At 43.0% G+C, this 12322-nt stretch overlaps 1 protein-coding gene across 1 annotated transcript in view; it reads left to right on the forward strand.

Moving 5' to 3' along the window:
• The first annotated feature begins 3727 nt into the window (after positions 1-3727).
• RTEL1 (regulator of telomere elongation helicase 1) overlaps positions 3728-12322 on the forward strand; it is a 46607-nt gene continuing 38012 nt past the window's right edge. The window contains exons 1-12 of the mRNA XM_066330786.1: positions 3728-3827; positions 3911-4031; positions 5481-5679; positions 6055-6148; positions 7073-7154; positions 7720-7780; positions 8016-8091; positions 8280-8364; positions 9501-9566; positions 11017-11170; positions 11495-11533; positions 12164-12242. Of these exons, the coding sequence (XP_066186883.1) occupies positions 3930-4031; positions 5481-5679; positions 6055-6148; positions 7073-7154; positions 7720-7780; positions 8016-8091; positions 8280-8364; positions 9501-9566; positions 11017-11170; positions 11495-11533; positions 12164-12242 (1037 nt within the window). The 5' untranslated portion in view covers positions 3728-3827; positions 3911-3929. The remainder of the gene's footprint in view (positions 3828-3910; positions 4032-5480; positions 5680-6054; positions 6149-7072; positions 7155-7719; positions 7781-8015; positions 8092-8279; positions 8365-9500; positions 9567-11016; positions 11171-11494; positions 11534-12163; positions 12243-12322) is intronic.

Below are 12322 nucleotides of genomic sequence, written 5' to 3' on the forward strand. Positions count from 1 at the left end.
CCTGGCACGCTGCAATGCAGACACTCCCAAACAATTCCAGCTGCTGCAGAGAACCACAGGTTATTGGAATACCTGCCAGTGCTCTGCCTTGCTCAGGGGCAGAAGCCACAGACACTGCCTACTAAATTCAGTTAGAGAGATTTTTCTTTTTTTCTAATTTCCAGTCTCCCAGTGTCCTATTCTAACACTGTTGTAGAAGAAAATAAAAATAGAGAAAATATCTAACTCAGAATAAAATGAACACTATCCATACATTTTCAATGTGTGTTTGCAATAGGTTTTTTTATGACCTTTAACTGCTCCCATTTCTGCCCAAGCCCTTGTTTTGTAGTTCCAGCTCTCTCTACTTTCACCTCAGATTGGATCTCTATGACTTGACAGGTTATCTTGTGTGTGTTTCAAAAATGAAACATGATCAGAGGAAGGTAGCCATCCCAGGCACCTAGCTGCTGGAATGATTTCCCCCTTCTGTTCAGGATGAACTCTGACTTTGATATTCCCAGCAGTCCCAAGAGGGTCTGGCTACCTCTTGCAATATTCTGGATCTTTTGGCATCAATCCAGCACACATTTTCTTTCTTTTATTGAGGAAAGGGTGCAGAATGATTTAAAGGTGCCATGGCCACGTGTCCCACTGGAATGCACTGTGTAAGAAACAGGGAGCAAATGATTTGGAGGGTCAAGGTGGAAAGCTGTGTTATTTCTCAACAGTAAATGGACTAAAAGGCTCAGAACCATCAGGATTAAAAGAAATCAAATAATTTGGGGGGGCAAACAAAAGACTCAGAAAGACAACAAATGGCAGCTCAATCCTCCCCTACCTGAAAAGGGGTAAATAACCTTCATGCCAATCACAGGAGTTTCACAGATGGCCCTCGTGGCTCTTTTGTCTCATTCCTGAAGACTTCTGCTCCTCTGCAGCATCTGGATCTCATCTGGGAGGAGAGATCCTGCCTGGGCAGCCTCTGAACAAACATGGCCATGATTCACTTTGCACTTCTGCAGAGGACCAGTGTTCCCCTTGCTGGGGTCTCTGGTCTGGTTCAGCCACTTCCCCACAGAGGTTAAGGATCATCTTTCACAAGGTTTTTATTTTGTACATTATTGAGGTTTTTCCTTGAAAATGAAAAATAGTTTATCCAAGATCTTAAAACCTAGTAATGAGTTACAAGTGGAGAGGGGCTGGTTCGTCCTGGCTGGGCTGGCAGGGACAGGCTGGTGAGGAGCTATCACACAACCCTCTGTGCTGCTTGGACACAGTTTTGAATTCTCTCCTCCCTCTCCAGCTTTGTAAGAACTCAGGGTTTATCCTAGGCAGATGACAATTCAGTGTGAGACCAACACCTTTATCATGTCTTTATCCCAACAGATGTTGCAGCTTCACTAAACCTCCACAACGAGGAATATATTTTTCCCTCTAAACTCAAACCCACTTCCTCTGTTCTGTTTTTAGAAGGCCAGCAGTGCTGGAGGCAGCCTGCAGCCCTGGTCAGGTGAGGTCACTGGTGCAGAGGAGCAGCCTCCAGGAGCTGCAGAGTGGCTGGTGCTGACTCATGTTTGCTCTTGGACACGGCACCTGCTGACTCACAGCCCACTCCTGCCTCGGGCTGGTCACCTCTCAGCTCCCCTCTCTCAGCAGGTGACACTGCTGCTATCAAGAGCACTGAAATAAGGCAAAATAATATCCTTTGATACACTACTGATGTTGTTCTTCCATGTGGGAAAGATGTATTTATAGGAAATAACAACAACACTGTATTCCGTGTATTTATGAGGAGTTCTAAACATTTTTTCTCCCCTCAAGTAATCCCACACTCTCATTTCACAATCTTTACAAACTAGTATCTTTTGCAGCTTAATCGTGTGTGACTGGTATCACATTAGAGTTCACAGTTGGAATCATGAGCAAAACCAGCTGTTAAATTTTGTGTGGAGCACACGAAAATCCACAGGAATAACTCAGTGTTCTCCAGCCTGTTCCCTACAATTAAAGATAGTTTATGATCCAGGGAAGTTCAGCTCAAGGAATTTAAGGGCTGGAAACCAAAACAGAAACATCCATGAGCTCCTCTGACCCAACACTATGACACAGAATGTACAACAAGTTCGGGAACAGAACAGACCACACAATGTTTAACTGACATAGTTTAAGGTCTGTTTCTTTTAACATCAGAACTGTTTTACACACAAACAAGCTGTGCAGCCGGCCAGGTATTTTAAAATGAGTAAAGCATTTTAAAGCTACATTAGAAGGAGCCAGATCCTGTTCTACATCTATGCAGTGACAGTATGAGGTACAGCAATAAACCACAGAGATGAGTACAAAGTATTTTCTTCCTGCCTTCTCGCTGCATAAAACATAGTTTTACAAAATCTAGGGATCCAGGTAAACCATGCCTGTGCATTTATCAAACCCAGATTCTGACAAAACTGGCTAATCCATCAGTTCAGAGCAGTTCACACGGCCTGAAAACCTGGAATGCCGACAAAGCCATTCCTGGATGTGCCTGGATACACTGGCATGGGACTGAAGGGTGGGAGCACCGTGCCGAAGAAAAGCCGGGAACAAAGGAGCGGCACATTCACCCCTAACAAAAGAGACCCGTCAGAATTCATTACCGTTCCTAACGCGGGAGCCACAAGGCTCAACATAAAGGCACAGAACCCTCCCACCTCAAACGCCGAGGGTTTCACAAAGAATCCTGCCTGCCGTGTTCTGCCCTCTCCTGCGTGCAGCACCGCCCAAGGGTGGCCGACCCCAGCACGAAGCACAGCACGGAGCAAGAAGACAAACTGTGGCCAAGGGCATCGCTTATCACACGCTCCTGAGCCCTTCAAAAGGGCAGAAACACCAGTCTCGGGTGGCCCTGGCACGGGGGACAACTACAGGGCTGGGAGGCTTTGGAAATGCGGCTTTTCGCGAGAGAACAGCCGATATTCCGCCTCTTCGGGGCCGAACCTCGGCCTCCGCCCCGGGGGAAGCGGCTGCGGAACCCTCCGGCTGAACCGCCCAGGGCCTGTCTGGAGAGCCGAACCCGCTTCCCTCACACCCGCCAGCACTCAAACCCCACCGGGCTTGCGCGGCTTCTGCCCGGGGCCCCTCATGAGACAGCACAAGCTCCCAGCTCCGCTCGCTCCCTGACACCCCGACCCGGGCTCCACCGGGATGCCCCCGGCCCGGGCCCGCCATGGCCGCCGCCTTCCCGGCCCGTTACCGGGGCAACGCCGCCGCTCTCGCGAGCGCGCGCGCCGGAAGTGACGCGCGAAGGGGTCGGTGTGGCACGTGACAGCGGCGCGGGGATTCCGAACGGCGCCGCGGGAGAGGCGGGAGCGCCGGGACACGGGGACGTGAGAACGTGAGAGCACCGGGACACGGCAGTGTGGGGACACGGGAAACCTGGAGCGTCAGGGCTCTGGGACCGCGGGGACTCAGGAACGCGGGCCCTGGGCGGTGCGGCCCAGGCGTACGGGAACGGGAGCGGGTCCCAAGTGACCGTGAGCCTCCTGCGGAGCCGCTGGTACCGGCCCGTCTCGAAACGGTGTGACCTAATTGCTCCTTTCAGTTCGTGAAGGGGCCGAAAAGAAAGATGGAGTGAGACTATTTACAACGGCCTGGAGTGACAGGATAAGGGGAAATGGCTTCGGCCTGACAGAGGGCAGGGTTAGACGCGATATTGAGAAGAAATTATCCCTCTGGGGGTGGTGACAGCACTGGCACATGTTGCCCAGGGAAGCTGTGGCTGCTCCATCCCTGACAGTCTTCATGGCCAGGTTCGGGGCTTAGAGCAACTTGGGATGTGTCCCTGCCCATGGCAGGGGTTGCACGAGGTGAAGTTTCAGGCCTCTTCCAGCCCTATCGTGGCATGATGCTCCATGACAGCAGAGTCATCACCATCTGCCCGTCCTTGCAGGCACCTCAGGGAAGGAACCATGCCCAGGATCACTCTGAATGGAATCACGGTGGATTTCCCCTTCCGGCCCTACCCATGCCAGAAAGCCTACATGGCCAAGGTTCTGGAATGTCTGCAAAAGGTGCGTGAGTGTCCAATTGTGTGCCGTTTCTAACTGTACAAAATGATTTCTCTAAGAAGAGGTTGTCACAATTCAAGTTTTCTTTATGTGCTCTGTTTGCTGCCTTTCCAGATCTTCTCTGACCTTTTACTTGTATTTTTATTTTGCTCTGTGGTAATTAAAATCGTGGTTGCCAGGTGATAGTAGAAATTTAGATGGGATGTTCCTGCCTAAATTGGGAAAAGAAAGAAAGGCTGAGAAAATAGTGCTTGTTTTCATGCAGTCTGTCCTTGGCTGGCTGGGTCTGATTACAGAATCATGAATAGTTTGGGTTGGAAGGGACATTACAGCTCATCTTATTCCATCCCCTCCCATGGGCAAGGACACCTTCCACTATCCCAGGGTGCTCCAAGCCCTGTCCAACCTGGTCTTGGACACTTCCAGGGATGGGACAGCCACAGCATCTCTGGGCAACCTGTCCCAGGGCCTCACCACCCTCAAAGGGGAGAATTTCTTCCTAATCTCCAATATAAACCTCCTCTCTGTCAGTAGGAATCCATTCTTCCTTGTCCTATTATAATAGGTCCTTGTAAATGAGTCCCTTTCCATGTTTCTTGTAGCCCACTTCAGAAACTGGAAAGCCCCAGTTATGTCACCTCGGAGTCTTGTGTTCTCCAGGCTCTAGTCCCAGTCAACCTTTCCTCATAGGAGGGATTTGGTCTTGTCTTGTTAATATTTGGACTATTTGTATAATTTTCCATTTGCTGTGCAAGAGGATAATTTTCCTGAATGAATGTCAAAATAATAAAATTGTTTTTTCACAGTGGTTATATTTTTTTTCTGGACACATCTTCATTGTCCCTGTTCTCCTGAGGGACCAGACAAGCTTATTATGGAATCTTTGGCTTTCCACCTGGCTCTGCATTGCTCTGTATCTTGGTGCCTCCTCTCATTGAACTCAGTGTTGTGAGCTCATGTTATAAATTCCTTTCATACACTTGAGCTCAGCTGCTGCTTTTTTCAATTTTTAGTATTGCCACACACTTAAAAATTGTAACATTCTGTAGGACAAGGTGTTCCAGGTGCTGGAACAAAATTCTCTGCCTAAACTGACATGGGATAAAACCTTAATCCTGAAGGAAACCAGCACTCTGTTATTTGGGAGCCACTTTCTGGGCTGTTTTTTCAACAATTTCTCATATTTTTTGTATCTTTTATGCTGTGTGACACACTCCAATGGCTCTAAGAGTGGAGAGTTGAATTCCTGGGCTAAATAAATCTGATGGCTGGCTCTGGGTTTTTGATTGAACCTTGTTAAGTTAATTAGAGAGTCCTACAAGTTGATTAAACCTCGTGTGTGCATGTGGGGCTGCCAGCTGCTGTTTGCTCCTTGGCAGAGGACCTTCAGTACTGCACCATAGACCTGTCCTACTGAACCCCTAAATCCCTCTTTTATTTCTCTCAACAAAGAAGGTAAATGGCATTTTGGAGAGCCCTACAGGCACAGGAAAGACCCTCTGCCTGCTGTGTTCCACCCTGGCCTGGCGGGAGCACTTCAAGGACACCATCTCAGCCCGGAAAATTGCGCAGCGCATGAACGGTGTGGAGCTCTTCCCTGACAGACCTGTGTCCTCCTGGGGCACTGCTGCCACAGATGGAGATGTCCCAAGTGAGTACCACCACCTCTGCACTCAGGGATGTTGGTCAATGTGTGCTTTTATCTGTCTTTTATAATAAATGTACGATTAGGAAAGTTACTGAGCTATCGTTGAGCAGCTGAGGCACAGTTTCACCATTTTGTACATTTTCAAGATATTTCACGTAGTTTGAATTTTTCTTGGAGCTCAGTTAGTTCTTTAGCTTCTTAGAAACTCATTTAGCTCATTTTATATATGTGAATATTTAGATGACAGCATTTCCTGCTGTCTCTACAAGGCAAACTGTTACCATAGTACCAGCTGGGGAAGGAGGCTAAGAATATCCCTAGTTCTCCTTTCTATGCTTATAATGTCTTTCTGCTTTTTTTTCCTTTTCTATTTGGCAGCTTATTACACTGACATTCCAAAAATAATTTATGCCTCCAGGACTCACTCTCAGCTTACACAGGTCATTAATGAGTTAAAGAACACAGTGTACAGGTGAGTATGATTTGGGGTAGTGTCCTTATTCGACAAAAAGGTAGAGAAGCCCCTCTGGTGTAGTCATTGTTTGAACTTCTGTGGATGAACACATAAAAGATGATATCCAGAGAAATGTAGTTCCTTTAATGTGCATGTTTAGAATCTGGTTTTCTTTGTTGATGGGTTTGGTTTATTTTAATACTTCACAGCTTCTCTTCCGTCCTTCAGTCATAGAATTTTCTGAATTTAGTCTGCTTTTGGTTTTTTACTTGACACATTAACTTATAAAATCACCTTTTTTCATTTTCCTTCTTTATGTTTTTCTGGTGGCATTTTTTAAGGCTGTAGGAAGACATTACCAAGTTGAACTCCTCAGGCTGATGCAAATCTCTGAATAACTTTGTGGTTTTGTTGTACCAGTACCTGTCCCAGTTTTCAGCTGTTCCCATGCCAGTGTGTGGCTGAGCTCTTTGGACAGGCACAGTCATTTGTTTATGTAATTCTTGGAAAGATACAACCGTGTAATAAGCAGAAAAGCCCAAACCATGGGTAATGTTTGTAGTGAATCAGTTCTGTCCTAACCTTGCTCTGAACATCACAACCAGCTGGCAAAAGCTTGTAATGGATGACAGGCCCCAGCTGACTGGGCTGAGCTGTCATAACAGAACCCAGATTTTGTGGTGGATGGTGTAAATTGCTGCTTGTGACTTCTTGCTGTGAGCTGCTGCTGCTTATTAGCACCCACTGCTGCCAGCAGAGATGGAGTGCCTCAAAGTCCAATAACACACACAACAGTTACAGACAGACTAATTGACTTGTTCTGGCTCTTGCTTTGGGCTCATCTGTTTCTCCTGAATCTTTCACTTTTGATATATTGAATCTAAGCATGTACAACTCTATTCTTTCTTGCCTTATTTTTAATGTTCAGTTTTGTGTATCCAGGCCAAAGATTTGTGTTCTGGGATCCAGGGAGCAGCTCTGCATCAATCCTGAAGTGAAGCGACAGGAGGGCAACCACATGCAGGTGAGATCAGAGCCTGGAGAGGCTTTTGTGTCATTTCTGTCTTCACTCTGACACTGTTTAACTACAAGAGGCTGCAGGGAAACACAGTGGTTGTAAAGTGTGCTTTTAGGAATGTTTGGTTTCCAGTCTTGTGAGTGCAAAATTTATTTCTGAGTCTCTGGTGACATTTTCTATCCAGAGAAAGATGTCACTGTGTAGAACATGACAGTTAATAATTTGTAGTTTACTTTCTGATCTGCTGTTTAGGTGTTTGTCAAGAACAGTAATAATTTCAAAACATTGCTTTGGTTATTGATTTAGCTGTTATTTTTACAATATCAAAGATTACTGTTTTGAAAAGTATTAATGGGAAATTATAGCACATTTTTCTCTGAGCATGTGAGTGTTCTGTGCTGCAGAAAAAGAGCCTAACTTGCAAGGGGAGCAGGACATGTGATTTTAAATCTGAAGAACTGTGATTAGCATTTATTCATTAGCTGGTGTTAGAACTGATTTCACTCCTTAACCTGCTTTCAGTGCCTGTCAACCTGTCCTACTCTGGGCTGAAATAGGTTTTGTTTTACAGATCTACATGTGCCGAATGAAAGTGATGGCTCATGCTTGTCATTTCTATAACAATGTGGAAGGTGAGTCTGGCTCACCTTAACTCCCCCTGGAAGCAAAGCCCTGTTTTTTGGTGAGAGGGATTTGCTAGGCAGGTGGAGAAGTTTGGAAGAGTTGGCAGAATCCACCTCTGTGTTTTTCTCTGTTACTGTCTTTCAAGAATGAAATATTAGTTGATGAGTTTGATGATTGGGGTAACAGCAAATCTTTGTGTGATGCCTTCACCTAAGCTGGTGGTTTTAATGTCATCTTTTACAGAAAAGAGTACAGAGAAAGAACTGGTTGAATCAATTATGGATATTGAAGACTTGGTTAAAAATGGAAACAAGCACAGGTGAGCAGTCCCCTCTGACCTTCCTCCCCCTGACTTGTGAAAATAATGAAAAATGTTTCTCTGTTCACTTTTATTAATCCATTTGCATATCATAGTGCATAAATATTGAATGTTCTCTTAGTATTTCTGCAATCATTCTAGTCTGTACTGGTTTTTTTATACTTTTTTTTTTTTTTTTTTTTTAACAGAGCTTGTCCATATTATCTTTCTCGAAGCCTGAAGCAGCAAGCAGACATTATTTTTATGCCTTACAACTATTTACTGGACTCAAAGGTAACATATAACTTTGCTTTTAAATGCAATTGTTCTTCTGTTTGTCATATGTTGACTTTTAGTGGATAAATAGTGAAGAGTTATACCTGGCAAGTAGATGCATTATATATGATTCATAACTGAGCAAACCCCAGTTCAGGACCATAGAGGATGCCATTTGGGGTTCTTCTCTGTAAATTCCTTCCTAGGATTAAAAAAAATTGTTTAAGATTTTTCTCTATTTGTAGAATTAGCTTTGCAGAATGTGGGGCCATTTTTAGGTGATGGTCACCTCCTGGACACAAATCTTCAGTCACACACTGTGCAGTATTTTTGCATGCAATCTGAGATATTTTTGTTTCTGCAGCTGCTACATGATTTTCAGAATAAGGATGCTTTCAGCAGAGATTGGACCTATCCCTTGGAAATAATTTCTGGCTTTGTGTACAAACGGTTGTAATGAGCTGTCTGTATTTCATGGATGGAAAATGAAACCTTCCAAAACTCTTGTTGAGGGTTTGAAAACTTCTTGTTGAGGAAACAAATGTGCTGACATCTTCATGCAGCTTGGAGTAATTCAGGAATTATAAAAATAGCCAGATTGCACTCCACGGCTGCAGGAAGACCAAAAGTTTAATAAAATAAAAAATAAATTTAGAAAATCGCTTAAGCCCCATGAGCAGCAAAGCATTGTGAAATTAAGTGATGTGGTATTGGAGGGGATGTTTCCAGAATATCCACTTGCAAAGACAACATGAGCATAAAATTGTAAATACAAAGCAAATCCTCTGCTTTACACTCCACTTCTCCCAGATCTCTATTGCCAAAAATGACTCAAAGTGACTCAAATTAATAGTTAAACTTTCTCAAATTAGTTAAACTAATCTCAATATGTCACACTTTTTTCTTTATTACAAATTGTAACCTCTGTAAAGATTTATATGATACATTTTAGCACTTTCATTTCCAGAGAAAATGAGTCTGTGGTTTCTGTAGTGGGCAGTCACAGCCATTGCTTACTGTTTTCTGGAAGGAATAAACCAACCCAAAACATATGAAAACCCAAAAAGTATCTGATCATCCACTTTCTCAACCAATCAAATCCATATTTTTCAGTGGCTTTTTTGTCCATTTCCTTGTTCTGATTTTGTCTTTAGAGCAGGAAATCACACAACTTGGACCTGAAGGGGACTGTGGTGATATTTGATGAAGCTCACAATGTGGTGAGTTGTTCTGGTCTGTTACCATTTTCCAGTCTGCATCCAAAGAGTAAAACAGACTCTGTCCTATTACAAAGAGCCTGTAAACTCTGTGCTCAGATGTATGTTGCTAATATTCATTATCATGAACATTTCTTGTTTCTGTGACAGTTAAATTATTGTAGTTTAACTAACAGTCCTTTGACACTGCTGGTTTTTTACAAGGTGATGGTTTATTTCTAAAGGGTATATCTCCAGATTTATGAACTGCTTTTTTTCTTGGAGACTTCTGAGAAAACACTGTGTAAGAAATCATGAAAGACCCATTCTTGAAGCCCAGCTGCATCAGCTCTCCCAAGTGCAGTAGATGGCAGACAGGACTCTTGTAATATTTCCAGGTCCTCACTCACAGAGGAAAACAAGAAAAAAGAAATAATGCTGCCTTATGTGTTCTCCCTTCTAGCTGGCTTGAAACTGCAGCTCTTTTCCCAAATGATGAAATGCAAAGGAACATTTGAAATATGTCCCTTTCTCTGCCACACGAAGCCACAGTCTCCCAGTGGGATTTCTGCTGAACAGCTGTGGTTTGTTGTCTGAGTGCCTGGTGTCCTTTCAGTAAACAGCCACCCGGGTCTGCTCTGCCTCACTAGAAAGACTTGCATAGCTGCATCCAGGATTTGCTCCTTTCATCAGAACATCTTTTTCTGTTGAAAAAATGCGTGGAAATCCGGTCACAGTTGTTTGGGGTTTGGATTTGTTTTTCCCTTGGTAGTGTGCTACACTGCCAAGGGAAAAACTAGAAGTACTAATTGATGCCTGCATGCAGGAATTAGCCAGAACAGCTTCTCGTTTTGCAAAAGTTATCTGATGGTGCTGTCTCTTCCAGATTAATATGTGGAAATTCGGTGATTACCCTGAAATAAAATTATTTCTTTCTGATTAGATCACTCAGCATTTTTTCCTTTGTAACGTATTTCTTCATCACTATTACAGTCAAATATTTGTGTAGGTTAGGCCTTAGTATTTATCATGAAAAAAATATTCTTTTTGTGAATAAAAGTTTCTGGGGAAGCAATACGTGATTTAATTTTCAAAGTCAGAGAAAGTTTTGTCAAACTTACTAATCCTGAGTGTTTAAACCGTTACTACTTTTTAAATGGAAAGTATGGCAATAGCTTTTTTGAAGAACAAACTGATTAAGTAAAAATATTTCCTGCTTGAGAATCAGACAATTACTGTCTGTACTCTCTAGAATGTTGATAATGTGGAAGAGGCAAAGTCTGTTCTACATTTCAGAAAGAATGATACTTACTAATAGTCAAAGTCTTCAAGTGTTTATAAAATATCCTCTGGCCTGAGCTGGAGATCCAAAATTAAATCAAGCCTGGTCACCTGGACTTTGTCATGTCTCAAACTGCCTGAACAAACTGCACACAGAGTGGTCAGAATAATTCTTCCATTCCTTATATTTTAGGAGAAGTTGTGTGAGGAGTCCTCTTCTTTTGACTTGACTCCCTATGATTTGGCTTCAGCAATGGATGCAATAAATGTTGTCCTGGAGGAACAAGCCAAAGTGGTTCAACAGAATGAAATCAATGCTGAATTCAACATGGAGTTGGCCAGTTCAGGTTTGTTGACAGTGATACATCACTGTTTCTCTGGGATTATGAAGTGCCACTACCAAGAACTGGAAAATAACTTTTAGGGCAAGTTTTTGGGAAATTTGCACACTTGTTAGTAAATAAATTGTTGATGGTTAGTAATTGTTGCCAGACACTGGAAGATTTGATCAAACCAGTGTGACCTGGGGGGTTATGAAAGAGAACACAAAAAATATCTTTTCGTGAACACAACTCTAACCTTCGTAACCATAATTTCTGGAAAGGTATAAAGAAACTGGGAATGAAATAGGTGTGAAACAACCTCTGTGAAATCTTTACTTTTTTCAACAGGACTGAACATGGAACTGGAAGATATAGCAAAGATTAAGAGTAAGTTTATTTTTTGTGTTGTTGAAAATTGTTGAAAAAGTTTCAAAAGGTCAGCAATTATAAATCAAGCTCATGTAGCATTGCCATGTACATTACTTATAACTGAGACATTCATAGAGGCTTAAGTTGTTTGGCTTTTCCCAAGAACTTTTTGAAGTGTTTAGTTAGTTTTTTCCCAAGAAGAGAGATTTGGCAGATGAATGTGTCTTTTGCTTCTTTGTTAGAAGTTTCCATGTTTTCTAGTCTTGTCAGTGTGCTGGAATTTCATCAATTGCTTCATTCTGCTGTCAGAACCTGAAGGTAACAGCAAGAGCTTAAGATATCTCATGTATACAAAGCATTTCCAAGAACAACTTTCCCTGTCTGTGGAGAAGAATTTAACATTTAGCTGCTGACTTCAGCTTCCTCTAGGAATTGAGGTCATGGAAGTTCTTAGAGTTGAATATGAATATTTAAAGTTGATATCCAGGAAATTGGTTTTGATCAGTCTGGTTTGTTTATAGAGTCAAGAGAAGCTGCTGTCTTTTGTAACAGCCTTTGTAATAAAGTGCATTTGAAAAAGTGACTTACCTGTGTCCCAGACATGACTTTCTGTGCATCCTAACTTTTTCCCTCTTAATTTTCCTAAAGAAATACTTCTTCAGCTTGAAAGTGCTATTGATGCAGTGGAGCTGCCAGCAAATGGTGGTGGAGTCACCAAAGAGGGAAGGTGAATTTCTTCTCATTAATGTGTTTAAATGTTTAAAAGTGCAGCAAATTGGAGCTGGGTCTGCTGTAAGGGTTATAGCT

Source organism: Sylvia atricapilla, chromosome 16 (genome assembly GCF_009819655.1).
Source record: "Sylvia atricapilla isolate bSylAtr1 chromosome 16, bSylAtr1.pri, whole genome shotgun sequence".
Taxonomy (NCBI): Eukaryota; Metazoa; Chordata; class Aves; order Passeriformes; family Sylviidae; genus Sylvia; species Sylvia atricapilla.